Source organism: Alnus glutinosa, chromosome 8 (genome assembly GCF_958979055.1).
Source record: "Alnus glutinosa chromosome 8, dhAlnGlut1.1, whole genome shotgun sequence".
In the NCBI taxonomy this organism is placed as follows: Eukaryota; Viridiplantae; Streptophyta; class Magnoliopsida; order Fagales; family Betulaceae; genus Alnus; species Alnus glutinosa.
Window position 1 is genome coordinate 10,181,531 of NC_084893.1, and position 18,550 is coordinate 10,200,080.

At 35.4% G+C, this 18,550-nt stretch overlaps 2 protein-coding genes across 2 annotated transcripts; both read left to right on the plus strand.

Annotated features, from left to right (window-relative positions):
- Nucleotides 1–629: 629 nt before the first annotated feature.
- On the plus strand, nucleotides 630–17,407 carry LOC133875476 (ent-kaurene synthase, chloroplastic-like). Its single transcript, XM_062313622.1, has 14 exons — nucleotides 630–740; nucleotides 1,623–1,705; nucleotides 1,800–2,085; nucleotides 2,157–2,337; nucleotides 2,724–2,941; nucleotides 3,044–3,164; nucleotides 13,713–13,810; nucleotides 13,894–14,120; nucleotides 14,248–14,360; nucleotides 14,482–14,580; nucleotides 14,932–15,147; nucleotides 15,271–15,412; nucleotides 15,817–16,062; nucleotides 17,019–17,407. The coding sequence occupies exons 1-14, from the start codon at nucleotides 686–688 to the stop codon at nucleotides 17,322–17,324; spliced, it is 2,391 nt and encodes a 796-aa protein (XP_062169606.1). The 5' UTR covers nucleotides 630–685; the 3' UTR covers nucleotides 17,325–17,407.
- Nucleotides 12,344–13,215, plus strand: LOC133875477 (ent-kaurene synthase, chloroplastic-like). The gene is made up of 3 exons (XM_062313623.1): nucleotides 12,344–12,529; nucleotides 12,605–12,688; nucleotides 13,136–13,215. Exons 1-3 carry the CDS (start codon nucleotides 12,403–12,405, stop codon nucleotides 13,174–13,176), a joined length of 252 nt encoding a protein of 83 aa, XP_062169607.1. The 5' UTR covers nucleotides 12,344–12,402; the 3' UTR covers nucleotides 13,177–13,215.
- Nucleotides 17,408–18,550: the final 1,143 nt, after the last annotated feature.

An 18,550-nucleotide genomic window follows, 5' to 3' on the forward strand; every position in this document is an offset into this window, starting at 1 on the left:
TATATATATATATATATATATATATATATATATATATATATATCAACCCATTCGGTCTTACAATATCTTTTTCTAATACGAGATCGACTTAATTATTTTTCACTAATACAACGTCACGTGTGAATCTATCACCACATTAACTACAATTTCCCTCGAATGTATATATGGAAGTCTTTTACCAAATGGACACAAATTATTTTTAAAGCTTAATCAGAGCAAATGCATAGAATTTTGTTGAATTCTTTATTAATTTTTTTTTTCAAGTGTATCTTTTAATCTCGGCCTTTGTGCTTAACTTCGTGACTGGGAATCAATGTTTGGATTTTGAAGTGGCAAGTTATGATTAGCTTGGGGCTATTGGTGGTATTCCCTACTTTTTAAATAAAAATTACTGGAGAAGAATGTCATGATTACATGCGAGTCACGTGACACATGCAATCATCGAAAAGAATGTCATGATAATATTTATTTGAGATTTTATCCTCACAATAGGCTATGCACAGCCACTCACTGAGTAAGACCCATCTGAATGGATGATCTTATGGGTAGGTTGTTGTGTGCCAATCTTTTCCCAATTTATGTTATATATATACACACACCCTATTTTCAAACTCTCTCCCACTCCCTGGCTTTTGGACAGAAAGTATTGAAGTAGTACAAACTTTTTCCTCGTTTTGACACAACCATGTCTATCTTCCACCACCCCAACAGACCTTGGTGTTTCACTTCATCTACTCCAGGTTCCATCTCTTTCTCTCTGGACTTTTGTTGGTTCCTTTTACTCTGCAAATACTGTAAAAAAGGCATTTCATCTGTCTTATTGGGCTTGTTTGGCAAAGAGCATAACAGAGTAGTGGGTTGTTAGTTTTGGAATTAGTAAAAAGTGATGATGTAATATAAAATAAAAAGAATTTGTATAAAAAAGTGAAAAAGTTTTGTATTGTACTGAATTTTTTTATTTGAATAGTAATAAAAAATTATTGATGTGATATAAAAAGTGAAAAAAGTGAAAATGTTTTGATATTGATTGGTATTGGAAAATGTAAAAATAAAATAAAATAAAGTGAATAGTGACCATGAGCACTATTCTGTATTGTCCCTGAGCTTAACAAACAAGCTCATCATCTTATTAAAATACTAGTAAAAATACTAGAGGTTGGATGTAGAGAACATTGACTGAGATGAAGAAACTACTTGACGATGACCTATTATCTTATTAGAAAATATTGCACTCGATAAGAAAATAACAAAGTTTTCCTCTAAACTGGGTTAGATGAAATTAACATGTCTTAAAAGCACGCGATTCTCAAATGCATTTTAAAAATGCATGTGACATGTGATATGTTAATTATATTAAAAATGTATGTGAGGATCATATGGTCCAAAGACAAATGTCAATTAATAGAGTGGACTAGAGGAAATTGCTCCAACAAAGTTTGGAGGAAAACTTTGTCCATATGAAAATCAAATAGAAAAATAATGATTATGCAACTGGCCTCAAATAAGTGGGACTTTAACATGTAGCAAATTCGATTCACTATAGAATTCTCTTACTATATATATTACAGATGTAGTTTGACCGATTTCAATTGTATTTCTATCGTTTTATATGCCATTTTCAGTTTCTGTTGGGATATTGTGTTCTCAAGCAGCTTCTATGGTTCCTGGTTCAAATGTAGCAACAAAAGCCAAGAGTCCAGCATTGGTATGATGATCCTGCATTCAGTTAAATTATTTCCTTTGAATTCTGGCATTTCAGTTAACTTTATTTAAGAAAACGTACTTTTTTATTCATACAGTGCTTTGAGGAGACTAAACAAAGAATTAAGAAAATGTTCAACAAGGTCGAACTTTCTCTTTCCTCGTATGACACTGCTTGGGTAGCGATGGTCCCTTCTCCACATTCCCTGCAGGCCCCTTTTTTCCCTCAGTGCGTAAATTGGTTATTGGATAATCAACTCTGTGATGGCTCGTGGGGTCTTCCTAATCGTGATCCCTTCTTAGTTAAAGACGCCCTCTTATCTACCTTAGCATGTATCGTTGCACTAAAGCAATGGGGTGTTGGTGAAGAACAATTGAATAACGGTATTTCTAATGTTCTTCTTGCTAAAGTCTCCTCCATTATTTCCAATAGCTGGATATTCCTCTTTTTGCAGGCCTCTTCTTTATTGAGTCAAATATAGCAGCAGCTACCGATGAGAAGCAACTTTCTCCTATTGGATTTGATATAATATTTCCTGCTATGATCGAGTATGCCAAAAATTTGGATTTAAATATCCCTCTGGGAGTAACGAATTTAGAAGCTTTGGTTCACAAGGGAGAGTTGGAGCTTAAAACGTACAGTTATAATTCAGTTTTGGTTTCTACTCAGCTTTATTATTTTTTATTTTTTATGCTTGTGTTTGTATAATGCCCCTGACAAAAATGGGCATGTTGTAAGTTCTCTCCTCTCAGACTTGGGATGTAAAGCTATTGGGGTCATAAAATTGAGTACTGGCCTCACAAAATTGAGCCACCTTGCTCAAACTTTGTTGGCTTAGTTCGCTTGGTTTGTTGAAACAGTTAAATTGTACATTTGAGTCATGGGTGGAACAATAAGACTGTTCATATATGAAATACACTCTTCTTAATGCTTTAGCATAGCAATAGAAAGAGAAAGGAATGTTTTAGTTTCTGAATGAGCCCTGAATTCTCTGACTGACTCATCCCATATCTAATTATAGAGGCTATGGAAGCAACTCAGAAGGAAGGAGAACCTACTTAGCATATCTTTCAGAGGGACTGGGGAAGTCACAAGACTGGGAAATGGTCATGAAATATCAAAGAGAGAATGGATCACTGTTTAATTCGCCGGCAACCACAGCAGCTGCTTTTACTCACCTTAAGAATTCTGGTTGCCTTCAGTACCTCTGTTCACTCCTAGAAAAGTTTGGAAATGCAGGTTCCTCCCTCCAAAGTTGTCAATAGTTTGCTATGTTGTTCCAGTTACAATTTTGATTTCTCTGACAATTGAATGGTTATCTTCAAACGATTTTTTTTCCAGTTCCTACGGTTTATCCACTAGATATATATGTGCGTCTTTTTATAATTGATAGTCTTGAAAGGCTGGGAATTGATCGCCATTTCAGAGAGGAGATCAAAAGTGTATTGGATGAAACGTACAGGTAATGTCCTTTTCTGATGAATGCACCAAATATGGTGCGTGTTAGCTAGTAACTTTCAAGAATAATTAATTCATTCTATTCTCTTTAATTAATTTTGTAATACAGACATTAGTTTGAGTTTGTGGATTGCATATAGTTAACATTTATTGGAACCATGACATTTGCCATCAAACAGATACTGGCTTCAGGGAAAGGAAGAATTATTTTTAGATGCTACCACTTGTGCAATGGCCTTTCGGATGTTACGTGTTAATGGATATGATGTTTCTTCAGGTACTTGGGGATTTAGGAGACATGGCCTACAAGATTTTGTTTGGTCAGGAAGGGTTTAATTAACTTTTTATCCTGTTCTGTAGATCCATTTACCCGCTTTTCGCAGGAGCATCAATTCTCCAGTACCCTTGGAGGACATTTGAAGGACATCGGTGCTGTGTTGGAATTATTTAGGGCTTCAGAAATCATCATACATCATGATGAATCAGTTCTGGAAAAACAAAATTTCTTGACAAGACATTTCCTGAGACGAGAATTATCAAATGGTTCGATTCACACTGATCGACTAAACAAATATCTTGTCCAAGAGGTTCCTGCAGTAAAACCCCTTTCACTGATTTAGTGATGTTCGTTTTTAGTTACCACAAAAAGTGGTGTTCATTTTAATAATCCAAGGCAAATCCCAGAAAATTGCAACCTTTGATCATTTCAGGTGGACAATGCTCTGAAGTTTCCCTACCATGCAAATCTGGAACGGTTATCAAACAGGAGAGCCATTGAGCATTACAACAAAAATAATACAAGGATTTTAAAAACTTCGTATTGGTAAAATTATGGTGGTCTCTTTGCCTATTCTTTTCTCTCTATGAAGATTTTAGCTGTGGTAAGGAATTAGCCACTATTAGTTTGAACTACCACTTTATCCTTCTTACTGTTCTTATGTCAGTTCTTCAAATATTGGCAATGAAGATTTCTTGAAACTGGCAGTGGAAGACTTCAACATTTGCCAATCAATCCATCGTGAAGAACTCAGTCATCTTGCAAGGTGCATCTTCATCTGCTTTCAACTATTATGAATCAACTAGCATTTTCTTGGAATTTTCATTATAGCTGGCTCATTGTTGGCACATGCAACAGGATAAGTTGGCAAAATAACCTAGAAACAACTTTAGTCTTTCTTTTGCATACTGTACTGGAAGAAACTTTCATATTCTTTTTTATTTATTTATTTTTTCTAAAAATCATTTTAACCTGGAATCACTGGTTTTACTGGGCTCCCGTTACTTGTGGTTGTTACTTAAACGCAATATCAAGAAAATTTGATGAGATTGTAAGTCATTGAGGTAGCTTTTCGCTTTAATTTATGAAAGGAAGCTGAATATCATCTTCTTTTTGTATATTTTCATTCTCATGTAAGCAGGTGGGTTACAGAGAACAGATTAGACAAACTAAAGTTTGCTAGGCAGAAGCTGGCCTACTGTTACTTCTCTGCTGTGGCAACTCTTTTTCCCTCTGAACTTTCTGATGCCCGAATATAATGGGCCAAAAATGGGGTTCTCACAACAGTGGTTGATGATTTCTTTGACGTTGGAGGTTCTGAAGAGGAACTGGTCAACCTTATACAACTGGTTGAGAAGTATGTTTCCCTATTTTTGCATGATTTCAATTTAGAGTACTGTCTTTCCATTATGTAACTGATGATGCTATGGGAACTGACCACAGGTGGGATGTAAATGTCAACACTGATTGCTGTTCTGAGAAAGTTGAAATTATATTTTCAGCACTTCACAGCACAATCAGTGAGATTGGAGATAAAGCATTAACATGGCAAGGACGTAGCGTGATAAGTGACATAATTGACATTGTGAGATGAAATCTTCCTTCTTTTTTTCAATTATTGCTATTTGTTTTGGATATAATACTTTCTACAGCTTTTCTAATAGTGCTACTGATCTCCCCTAAGGCTCTGACTGATACAATTATCTATCTTCAAGTTGTCACTTTAAAGTAACCTCAAGAGATTTTAACACTGATTTAATTATTAGCCTTCGAAATGGAGGTTATGTATGAGGAATAGTGATGGAATTGGTTCATTTTCATCTCTTATGGAGACTTAAAATGTGAGTTTAGATGGCATCTGAAAAAAGAAAGAAAAAAAATCCTTGAAGGGGTTTCTCATATTGGATTTATTTATTCGTTCAGACATAGATGATGTGTGTCATGCTTTCATTGCAGTGGTTGAATTTACTCAAGTCTATGTTGAAGGAAGCTGAGTGGTTGAGGGACAAGTCAATGCCAACAATGGATGAGTATATGACAAATGGATGCATATCATTTGCCTTAGGACCTATTGTCCTCCCAGCCCTCTATTTTCTCGGGCCTAAGCTTTCGGAAGAGGTTGTTCGAGCTCCAGAAATCTGTCATCTATTTGAGCTTATGAGCACTTGCGGGCGTTTTTTGAATGATATACAGAGCTTTAAGGTACAAGAACCTCTCATTCACCATGTAAAATGTTAGCCAGGTTGACACATTTGGCAGTGTTCAAGTAAGACCGTAATATCACATATTGGAATACCACTCAACCTAAAAACATCTTTGGATTTGGGCCCAATAATGTTATATTAGCCACTCACATTATGACATCTATCCATTGTGCAACTTAATTAATCATGATACTCAACAATCTCCATCTCACATGTGAGTCCATCGCTACATCACTACACTCGCCATCGAACGGTTATCAATCTTATAGCAGTCGTTCCTAGGATCACTTGTGAGGACTATGTGAGCTTTATCCATGCGATACACCTTTGTCCATGCTTCATCAATGAAAGGGACCCACCATCCATGCATGCATATCATCTTTGTTCTAACTACATGTGTATTTGACCTTCAAAGAAAAAAAATAAAAAAATAAATAAAAATTACACGTGCATTCTCAATCGAGCTCTCCTGCATGTGTGAGTCAATCTTATGGGTCATCTCTAGGATCACTTGTGTGGGGTAGGTTTTATCTATGCCATGCAACTTTGTCCTTGCTCCAACTATGAAAGATACCTATCATCTGTGCATTTGCACCATCTCCGCTTCAACTGCAAAAGGGATAACTATCATCCACTATACCTTATACTACTATTGGCTCTGATACCACTTTTTCTGGAGATCGACACATTGGGGAGCTTTTAAGACAGACCATAATATTATATATTTGAATATCACTCAATCAAAAAACTTAAACCTTTGGGTTTGGGCCTAATTATGTTATATTAATCACTTACTTTTGTGACATCTATCTAATGTGAGACTTAACCTTTCTACATTCACACATGTAGAGAGAGAAAGAGAGAAAAAAAGGGTTAGTAAAATCTCTTTCGAGAGGGTTAGTTTTCGAGTTAGTAATCTCTGTTGTTGCAGCGGGAGTCCGATGAAGGGAAATTGAATGCTGTATCGTTGTGCATAATTCATGGTGATGGTATCAATACTGAGGAAGAGGCCGTTAAGGAGTTGAAGAGTTTTATTGCTAGTAGAAGGAGAGAACTGCTGAAACTAGTTTTGCAGGAAAAGAGCAGTGTCGTTCCAAGAGCGTGCAAGGATTTGTTCTGGAAAATGATCAAAGTGCTTCACCTATTTTACAGGAAGGATGACGGATTCACTTCAGATGAGATGATCAATGTTGTAAATGCAATAATTGAAGAACCCATTGTTCTTAATGCATTGTAAATCTATGTAAGAATACGTGACACCCGAGAAATTCGACCTTTTATAATAAATGACAAATGGCTTCTAAATGACAAAGAGATATTATCTTTAGATGTTTATATATGTTGTGAAATGCTATAGAAACAAGAAATTGATATGGCTATGTTTATGGGTCATTAGAGAATCAAAGTGAATGTGTGACTTGAATCTTTGGTCACCTAAAACAATAGGCAAATGAACTCCAAATGCTTCAAGGAAGATTTTAAAACGTTTTCTTAGAAGTTATCTAACTACTTGTAAAATATTAGACCAATCGGAGTAAGTTTAAATGACATAAGAAAGGTAATATAATTTTCGGGCATGTTGCTTTGAGCACATGAAAATAGGGACAAACAAATTTCAAATTCTTCGAGTGAGCTATTGATGAAAGAATTGATGGAAGAACTGGTTTGGTTAACTTACCAAAACCAGATTGTAATATGTTATTTATAGAGGTTACATGGACACTAGTTTAGGAATGCCAATACAAGGTTACAATAACAGAAAACTAAAGAAACAAAAGATGATAGAAAAGAGGAAAAAGGCTTGTGCCGAGTTTGAGGAGCAGATCCGGAAGACATGGAGCATGAATCTAGGAGAAGGGAGGCTGCAGGCTGCTGGTCTGGCGAGTAGCTGTTGCTGTAGGAAGGCTGGTCAGCAGGAAATGTGGAGCTCCTTTGCTGATTTTCAAGCTAGTGTTGAGGTGCTGATTTTATCCTCTAACAATTGAAACGACTGTCGTGGAGTTATCTACATACTGATAAAATTTCAGCTCATTCGGAGTTCGTCAAGAGGGTCAAAAGTGGGTAAGAAGGAGCTTGCACTGGTAACTAATGTCTGGCTGCAATGTGGCAGCAACGAGTTTTGGGCAACAGCTTATGCCACGTGGAACAAGTAGCCGAATTACGCAGCTGCTGACATCAGCAACTAGTATTAGGACGCCATGTTGTATTTTGGTGATATCATCCTCAAGCACGATGTTTCACTAATCACCTAAGCACGACAAATCGTTAAGCATAACAAATCACCTAAGCATGACAAATCATCATCCAAACTTATCAACTTGACAAGTCAGCCATGTTTATCCAATTTGGCACAACAGCCAGCCACATGTCAGGTCATATGACAGCCTACAAATGTGGCCAATCAAGGCCTTCCAACATGGTGATGTGTCACCGTGCATGACAAAGCCATAGGCTATAAAAGGGTAGTTCAACCCTTTGATTTTTACTGATCATTCCTTTCACTTTAGAATTTCTTTTTTAGAGAGAGAGAGACTCTCAAGGTTGTAGTGAAATAAAGCTTTAGTTTTTAGTGAGAGAAAATCTAAGTAACTCAAGAATAGTGTTCCCAGGCTCAGAAAGCAAATTTGCGAAAAGTGCTTGGTAAATTCCTTTTATTTTCAGTTTATGTGAATTCTAGTTTTAGAGGTAAATTATGTCGTTATGATGCTTAAATGGCACTTTTGTAACATTTAAAGAACGATTGGATATAATAACTTTATCTAAAATATTCAACTATACTTTAAATGTTACAAAAGTGCCGTTGTGTTGCCTAATTCCATTAGATATTCTACAATATCGTTGTTGTAATGTTAGAGGTTTTAGATAAATATTATACTAATGCCGTAGTAATGCTCATATGAAAATAAGTGGTAATGCTACATGTCATTATAATGCCTGAGTGGTATTATGACATTGTAAACACGTCGTTATGCTGTTTGATTTTCTTTAGGATAAAAGCAAAGTATGATAATAACATTTCTCAAGGATCTTGTAGGATTTGAATAGGGTTTAGGAATGTGAAATAAAGAATACAGGCTGATACATAGATACAATACTAATGCAGAATGTGTATGAAGTTGAGAGGTTCATTTTGGGAATAAAAGTTTAAACTTAAGAGTGCAAACTTACTAACCTTACATTATTTTACTAAAGCATGTTCTATATGTTTCATTGAGCCCTGTTATTTTGATTACACATATGAATATATTTTGGGATACATATGTGTTAAATGAAAATTTGTTTTCTAAAGGAAATGATTTATTAAAAGAGGTTGGATTTCAGAAGGAAAATGTGATTTGATTAAAGGAAAATATTATGAGAAAAAGATAATGTTGTGTATGAATGCATGCGAAAGCTCAATGATTAAGGAAGATTATGCCCCGAACACCTCGATGTTTGGAAGTAGGGGTGAAGATGATAGTAGTTTTTGATATTTGTATTTTAGTATGCCACTTATGGCAATTTGTGATGTATAGTTTGTTGTTAATAAACATTGTAAGCAATGTAACCTCTTGTCTGTGACAGTTTTTGGGAGACTAAGTTATTAGTTGCTGATATATATAACGTGAAGTTTAAATTTAGATGCTCTGGTACATTTATATTTTTTAGGAGAACTCTGATGTTGAAAGAAAATGAAAAATTCCAGCTGTAAAAGTGACTTACATGTAGTAGTATCAAGTGAGAATCTAGATAATTCCACTTACGACTGTCTTCAAAAGCAGGGCACTACAAAATATTAGTTGGGGAGGTACGTGATTAATGTCATGTTCAACATTAAAAGCTCTATCATATATAAAAAAGTATTTGTAACTTAAAATTAATATGTAAGTCTTTATGCAAGTGTATATTTAAATTTTTTTATACAAGCGAACAAATAGTTGTTGGGACTGATGTCTAAAACTCCAATTGCAATGATGATGTTTACTATAATTATATAATATTAAAAATTGGACATATACATTAACGTTTTTACATGTTTGAATATTTTCATATTATATACGTGTAAGGTCTTTAAGTTACATTATATTTGACTATGATGTGAGTAAAAAGATTATCACACAGAAGATCACATCATAGGTTCTTTTAACTTATAAAGATTAATTGTTCCTAGTTGCAAATAGAATTGAGAAATCCATCTAGAATATAACATATCAACCACAATGATCCATCTTGATTAGGAGAAGCAGGTAGGGATTCGGGTTGATATGTTGGTGTAAGAGCAAGGTAGTGTCATGCACCAAATGAACTATGTGAGTCATCATACTTTCAACATTGTGATAAAGAATGATGTACATGCACAACGACTTATAACAATCACTATAAATTCTAAGAAAATTGTGAACTCCGATGTGAAGTGTAGGTCACTTTGTTGTATACATGAATGAGATCAACTATGGTCAACATCTTCGTGCATTAGGTGATCACATGTAGCATTGTGAGAACACCTTCTTCAAGAAATAATTCAAATCCTTTGACAAGAGCAAAATGATAAGGAATATTCCCCTTGATGTAGATTTAATAAGAATAATTATCCTAAAGCTTGGGACTGAGTGTTTTAGTGGGATATATTGAAAATTTATTTTGTGCAAGGTGAGATGAAATCTCATAAGGTACAAAAAGGATAATCATGCAATTAAATCAAATTATCGAGGAAAAGAGGTAGTGAACAAAGTTACAATGTATTGCTTTTGTTCAACTACAGAATGCATCCATAGAGTGGTAATATGTAATAAATAAGTACGTCACATGGATTAATTCATTAATCGAAAATACATATTAAAATGTAGTCACATTTGTTTAGTAGAATCAATTGTCATTGATAGTGTTGTGTGATATTGTTACAGTTTTATTGAAGCTAATTGTATTTTTCCCTTTAGGTTACTCTTTCAGCTGATGTAAACTGACGATTTAATTTGGGTCTTGGTTATGCATTTAATTATTTGGATTGTTTTATTTGATAAAATATTGGCCAAATGAATTCAATTCCTAAGTGGCTTATTACTTAGAGATGATTGAGCTTAGGAGAGTTAAAGGAGCTAGCATTGGGCCTTAGGAATAAAACCCAGGCCCATGCTTAAGAGTGTTTAGTAGCGGGCTATGGTTAAAAATCTAGCCCTAGGCGCACGGAGAGAATATTTTCTCCCCATGGCTGTGTGATGCAAGACCAATGGGGGGTGTTTTTCTCCCATTGGCCGTGCACCCTAGAGGATAGGACTAGGAGTCCTAATTCTTCTATGACTCCAGTCCTACTTTTTCTTTGACTCCAGTATTAGTTCTTCTATAACTCCAATCCTAGTTCTACTACAACTCCAGTTTATTTTCTATACCAATCATGATTGTAAATCTAAGTCAATACATAGATGACCATAGTGAAGCATAAATTACACATTTACTGATTGATCGAATTCATTGATTCATAAGTTGAAAACTCTCCAATTTCACAAATATTTTTGTGAAAGGCACAAGAACGTCCAAGAAAGTCCTGAGAAATATTCAAGAGTGAATATTTGGTTTTCTCAAGTTTATAGTTCTACCTATTCTATTGATTTTAGAATAGTTTGTGAGTCCACTCTCATGCTCATAATCAATCATCAAAGAGAAGATCTAAAGGTTTAATCATGAACACCAAGAACATCAAGAACATGTTCTTTATCATTCAACATGCAAGGAGAATTTCAGCCAGAAGTAAATAGCTGTACATGCCTAGGAGAAGCCGAATTCGATTGTAAGTATCACGAGCTTATGTATTTGTTTAATCTAGTCTTGTTCATCTTGAAGCAAAATTTTTCCTGTGATCAATTTTCGCTACGCTTACTCTGTATGTGCATGATCCCTAACAATAGCAAACATTACAAGGTAAGTATATACGAAGTACAACAAAAAGAAACTATAAGTAAAAGTTAATCTAAATGGTAGACACATATTTGAAAAATAAAGACTCCAAATTAACGTGTGTGTGTGATCAATTGTGCAAAAAAATATTAAATGCGGAATGTAAAAGAGACAAATATTTTGTTGACGAAGTGAAAACTCTTACCAAGAGAAAAACCACTTCGGAGTAGCCAAACCCAAGAAATCCACTAACAGAAGAAATAGCTAATTACAAAGCAATCGTACTCACATACACCTGATGTAGTAGTTGTACCTTGAACTCTAACACGTACCTATACGTGAACGCCTCCCAACTAGACCTCCTATCTAAAGGGTTCTTCAATGGACTCCTTTAGCTTAGAGCTCCTTCCTAAGCTAGACTTTAATTGATCAAATCACACGACACAAAACTCTAAGAGAGCTAGCCGATACAACTATCTCTACTAATGAGTACCAAATATTGCATATTTAAATTCCTTAATTTACATTAGTTAATTCTTTACTTGTATCTTAATTTAATGTTTTGTGTTAAATTTGTGTTTTTAGTATTTTGTAGGTTGCTAAAGGAAAACGACAGCTTTAAGGTGAAAAATGCAAAGTTTGGAAGAAAGCACACTTTGAGAAGACCTAGATGATATGGTTGTGTTTAACCAAATCAATGAAATGATTAAATCAGAATTTCTCTAATTGGAATCAAAAATCGGATTGGATTAAATTTCAGATTTTGCATATATCATAGTATTTTGGCCATAACTTTCTGTTCAAGTATTGGATTAAGGTGAAACTAGCGGCGTTGGAAAGCTAATTCAAAATAATACAAATCATTATGAAATATAATTTTCGTAATTTGGATGGCTACTATACCAAAAGTGTCCCGTAATCATGATCCCTTCTTAGTTAAAGACGCCCTCTTATCTACCTCAGCATGTATCATTGCACTAAAGCAATGGGGTGTTGGTGAAGAACAAATGAATAACGGTATTTCTAATGTTCTTCATACTAATTAAAGTCTGCTCCATTATTTCCAATAGCTGGATATTCCTCTTTTTGCAGGCCTCTTCTTTATTGAGTCAAATATAGCAGCAGCTACCGACGAGAAGCAACTTTCTCCTATTGGATTTGATATAATATTTCCTGGTATGATCGAGCATGCCAAAAACTTGGATTTAAATATCCCTCTGGGAGCAACGAATTTAGAAGCTTTGGTTCACAAGGGAGAGTTGGAGCTTAAAACGTACAGTTATAATTCAGTTTTGGTTTCTACTCAGCTTTTTAATTTTTACTTTTTTATGCTTGTGTTTGTATTGACAAAAATGGGCACGTTGTAAAGCTATCGGGGTCATAAAATTGAGTACTGGCCTCACAAAATTGAGCCACCTTGCTCAAACTTGGTTGGCTTAGTTCGCTTGGTTTGTTGAAACAATTAAATTGTACATTTGAAACAAGGGTGGAACAATAAGATTGTTCATATATGAAATACACTCTTCTTAATGTTGTAGCATAACAATAGAAAGAGAAAGGAATGTTTTAGTTTTTGAATGATCCCTAAATTCTCTTACTGAATCATCCCATATCTAATTGTAGAGTCTATGGAAGCAACTCGGAAGGAAGGAGGACCTACTTAGCATATGTTTCAGAGGGACTGGGGAAGTCACAGGACTGGGAAATGGTCATGAAATATCAAAGAGAGAATGGTTCACTGTTTAATTCGCCGGCAACCACAGCAGCTGCTTTTACTGACCTTAAGAATTCTGGTTGTCTTGAGTACCTTTCTTCACTCCTAGAAAAGTTTGGAAATGCAGGTTCCTCCCTCCAAACTTGTCTATAGTTTGCTATGTAGTTTCAGTTACGTTACTGATTTCTCTGACAGTTAAATGGTAATTTTCAAACGATTTTTTTCCAGTTCCTACGGTTTATCCGCTAGATATATATGTGCGTCTTTTTATGATTGATAGTCTTCAAAGGTTGGGAATTGATCGTCATTTCAAAGAGGAGATCAATGCACCAAATATGGTGTGTATTAGCTAGTAACTTTGAAGAATAATTAATTCATCCAATTCTCTGTAATTAATTTTTGTAATATAGACATTAGTTTGAGTTTGTGGATTGCATATAGATATAGTTAACATTTATTGGAACCATGACATTTGCCATCAAACAGATACTGGCTTCAGGGAAAGGAAGAAGTATTTTTAGATGCTACCACCTGTGCAATGGCCTTTCGGATGTTACGTGTTAATAGATATGATGTTTCTTCTGGTACTTGGTGATTTATGAGATATGGCCTACAAGATTTTGATTGGTCAGGAAAGGTTTAATTAACTTTTTATCCTGTTTTGTAGATCCATTTACCCGCTTTTTACAGGAGGATCATTTCTCCAGTACCCTTGGAGGATATTTGAAGGACATCGGTGCTGTGTTGGAATTATTTAGGGCTTCAGAAATCATCATACATCATGATGAATCAGTTCTGGAAAAACAAAATTTCTTGACTAGACATTTCCTGAGACGAGAATCATCAAATGGTTTGATTCACCCAGGTCGACTGAACAAATATCTTGCCCAAGAGGTTCCTGCAGTAAAACCCTTTTCACTGATTTATTGACGTTAATTCGTTTTTAGTTACCACAAAATGTGGTGTTCATTTTAATAATCCAAGGAAAATCCCAGAAAAGTGCGACCTTTGGTCATTTCAGGTGGACAATGCTCTGAAGTTTCCCTACCATGCAAATCTGGAGCGGTTATCAAACAAGAGAGCCATTGAGCATTACAACAAAAATAATATAAGGATTTTAAAAACTTCGTATTGGTAAAACTATGGTGGTCTCTTTGCCTATTCTTTTCTCTCTATGAAGATTTTACCTGTGGTAAGGAATTAGCCATTATTAGTTTCAACTACTGCTTTATCCATCTTACTCTTCTTATGTCAGTTCTTCAAATATTGGCAACGAAGATTTCTTGAAACTGGCAGTGGAAGACTTCAACATTTGCCAATCAATCCATCGTGAAGAACTCAGCCATCTTGCAAGGTGCATATCTTTGTCTACTTTCAACTATTATGAATCAACTGGCATTTTCTTGGAATTTTTCGTTATAGCTGACTGAAAGTTGGCAAAATAACTGAGAAGCAACTTTAGTCTTTCTTTTGCATACTGTACCAGAAGAAGCTTTCATATTTTTTTTTTTTTTTTTTCGAAAAATCATTTTAACTTGGAATCACTGGTTTTACCGGGGCTTCTGTTACTAGTGGTTGCTACTTAAACGCAGTATCAAGAAAATTTGATGAGATTGTAAGTCATTGAGGTAGCTTTTTGCTTTAATTTATGAAAGGAAGCTGAATATCATCTTCTTTTTGTATATTTTCATTCTCATGTAAGCAGGTGGGTTACAGAGAACAGATTAGACAAACTAAAGTTTGCTAGGCAAAAGATGGCCTATTGTTACTTCTCTACTGTGGCAACTCTTTTTGCCTCTGAACTTTCTGATGCCCGAATATCATTGGCCAAAACAGCGTTTCTCATAACAGTGGTTGATGATTTCTTTGACGTTGGAGGTTCTGAAGAGGAACTGGTCAACCTTATACAACTGGTTGAGAAGTATGTTTCCCTATTTTCTCATTCCTTTTCTACTTTTGTTGAATCCCTCGTTGGTCCATGATTTCAGTTTAGAGTACTGTCTTTCCATTATGTAACTGATGATGCTATGGGAACTGACCACAGGTGGGATGTAAATGTCAACACTGATTGTTGTTCTGAGAAAGTTGAAATTATATTTTCAGCAATTCACAGAACAATCTGTGAGATTGGAGATAAAGCATTAACATGGCAAGGACGTAGCGTGATCAGTGAAATAATTGACTCTGTAAGATAAAATCTTCCTTTTTTCTTTTTCTTTTATTATTTTTTTTCATTATTGCTATTTGTTTTGGGTATATTACTTTCGAAAGCTTTTCTAATAGCGCTACTGATCTCCCCTAAGTTCTGACTGCTGGTACAATTATCTATCTTCGAGTTCTCACTTTAAAGTAACCTAAAGAGTTCTTAAGACTGATTTAATTATTAGCCTTCAAAATAGAGGTTATATATGAGGAATATTGTTGGAATTGGTTCATTTACATCTCTTATGGAGACTTCCCTAAAATGTGAGTTTAGATGGCATCTGAAAAAAGAAAAAGAGAAAATCCTCCAAGAGGTTTCTCATATTGGATTTATTTATTCGTTCAAACAAATTAAAAAGAGATGATGTGTGTCATGCTTTCAATGCAGTGGTTGAGTTTACTCAAGTCTATGTTGAAGGAAGCTAAGTGGCTGTGGGACAAGTCAGTGCCAACAACGGATGAGTATATGACAAATGGGTGCATATCATTTGGCTTAGGACCTCAAGTCCTCTCAGCCCTCTATTTTCTCGGACCTAAGCTTTCGGAAGAGGTTGTTCGAGGTCCAGAAACCCGTCATCTATTTGAGCTTATGGGCACTTGCGGGCGTCTTATGAATGATATACAGAGCTGTAAGGTACAGGAACCTCTCCTTGATGACTATGTAAAATGTTAAGGAGGTCGACACTTTCAACAGTGTTCAAGTGAGACCTAATATCACAAATTGGAATACCACTCAACCTAAAAACATCTTTGGATTTGAGCCCAATTATGTTATATTAGCCACTCACATTGTGACATATATCCAATGTGCAACTTAACTATTCTACATTTAAACATATATACTCAACAATCTCCATCTCACGTGTGAGTTTATCACCACATCACTACACTCGCCTTCGAATGGTTATCAATCTTATAACAATCGTTCTTAGGATCACTTATGAGGACTATGTGAGCTTTATACATGCGACACACCTTTGTCCATGCTTCAACAACGAAAGGGACCCACCATCCATGCATGCTCAACATCTCTATTCTAACTACACACGTGCATTCTCATTCGAGCTCTCCCGCATGTGTGAATCTATAACTATATCACTACATTCTTTCTTGAACAAAAGGCTTTATCAATATTATGGGTCATCTCTAGGATCACTTGTGTGGGGTGGGTTTTATCTATGCCATGTAAATTTGTCCTTGCTCCAACAATGAAAGATACCTACCATCTGTGCATGTGCACCATCTCCGCTTCAACTGCAAAAGGAAGTCGTCCACTATACCTTATACCACTATTGGCTATGATACCACTTCTTCTGGAGATTGACACATTGCGGAGCCTTTAAGTAAGATCTTAATATTACATATTTGAATATCACCAAATCGAAAAACTTGAACCTTTGGGTTTAGGCCTAATTATGTTATATTAATCACTCACTTTTGTGGCATCTGTCTAATGTGAGACTTAACCTTTTTACACTTACACATGTGTACTCCACATAAAAGAGAAGGAAAAAAAAGGAAAAAGGTTAGTAAAATCTCTTTCGATATGGTTAGTTTTTGAGTTAGTAATCTCTGTTAACTATTTTGCAGCGGGAGTCTGATGAAGGGAAATTGAATGCTGTACCGTTGTGCAAAATTCATGGTGATGGTATCAATACTGAAGAAGAGGCCATTAAGGAGTTGAAGAGTGTTATTGCTAGTAAGAGGAGAGAACTGCTGAAACTAGTTTTGCAGGAAAAGAGCAGTGTCGTTCCAAGAGTGGTCAAGGATTTGTACTGGAAAATGATCAACGTGCTTTACCTATTTTACAGGAAGGATGACGGATACACTTCAGATGAGATTATCAATGTCGTAAATGCAATAATTGAAGAACCCATTGTTCTTAATGTATTGTAAGTCTATGTAAGAATACGTGATACTTGAGAAATTCGACCTCTTATAATAAATGACAAATGACTTTTAAATGATAAAGATATATTATCTTTTGATGTTTATATATGTTGTGAATATGCTATAGAAACATGAAATTGATAGGGCTATGTTTAGGGGTCATTAGAGAATCAAAGTGAATGTGTGACCTGAATCTTTGGTCACCTGAAACAATATGCAAACGGAATCCAAATGCTTCGAGGAAGATTTTTATATGTTTTTTTAGAAGTTATCTACCTACTTGTAAAATATTAGACCATTCAGAGTAAGTTTAAATGGCATAAGAAAGTTAATATGATTTTCGGGCATGCTGCTTTGAGCACATGAAAACAGGGACAAATAAATTTTAAATGCTTCGAGTGAGCTATTGAAACGACTGTCATGGAGTTATCTACCTACTGGTAAACGTTCAACTCATTCAGAGTTCGTTAAGGTGGTCAAAAGTGGGTCAGAAAGAGCTTGCACTTGTAGCAAATGTCTGGCTGCCGTGTGGCAGTAGCTTGTGCCATGTCGGACAAGTAGCTGAATTACGCAGCTGCTGACATCAGCAACTGCTATTAGGACGCCATGTGGTATTTTGGTGATACCATCTTCAAGCACGACGTTTTACTCAGTACAACCAATCACCTAAGCATGACAAATCATTCAGCACAACAAATCACCTAAGCATGACAAATCATCCTCCAAACTTATCAAGTTGACAAGTCAGCCATGTTTATCAATTTTGGCACAACAACCAGCCACATGTCAGGTCGCATGGCAACCTACAAATGTGGCCAATCAAGGCCTTTCAACTTGGTGACGTGTCACCATGCATGACAAAGCCATGGGCTATAAAAGGGTGGCTCCACCCTTTGATTTTTCACTCACCATTCCTTTCAATTCTGAATTTCCTTTTTAGAGAGAGAGACTCTCAAGGTTGTGGAGAAATAAAGCTCTAGTTTTTAGTGAGAGAAAGTCTAAGCAACTCAAGAATAGTGTTCTTGGAGCTCTGATAGCGAATTTGTGAAAAGTGCTTGGTAAATTTCTTTTATTTCTAGTTTATGTGAGTTCTAGTTGTTAGACGTAAATTATGTCATTATGATGCTTAATCTAGGGAAAGTATGGTTCAATATTTTAGATAAGGTTATTCTATTCAATCGTTCTTTAAATGTTACAAAAGTTTCATTGTACTGCCTAAATTCCATTAGGTA

Bases quoted from the DNA above. Each gene is read 5' to 3' on its own strand.
- LOC133875476 (XM_062313622.1), top strand. From the start codon at position 686: ATGTCTATCTTCCACCACCCCAACAGACCTTGGTGTTTCACTTCATCT. The intron at 3,165-13,712 runs GTAATGTCCTTT...GCCATCAAACAG, and splicing joins GTATTGGATGAAACGTACAG to ATACTGGCTTCAGGGAAAGG. The intron at 13,811-13,893 runs GTACTTGGTGAT...CCTGTTTTGTAG, and splicing joins TAGATATGATGTTTCTTCTG to ATCCATTTACCCGCTTTTTA.
- LOC133875477 (XM_062313623.1), top strand. From the start codon at position 12,403: ATGGCTACTATACCAAAAGTGTCCCGTAATCATGATCCCTTCTTAGTT. The intron at 12,530-12,604 runs GTATTTCTAATG...CTCTTTTTGCAG, and splicing joins TGAAGAACAAATGAATAACG to GCCTCTTCTTTATTGAGTCA. The intron at 12,689-13,135 runs GTATGATCGAGC...ATCTAATTGTAG, and splicing joins ATTTGATATAATATTTCCTG to AGTCTATGGAAGCAACTCGG.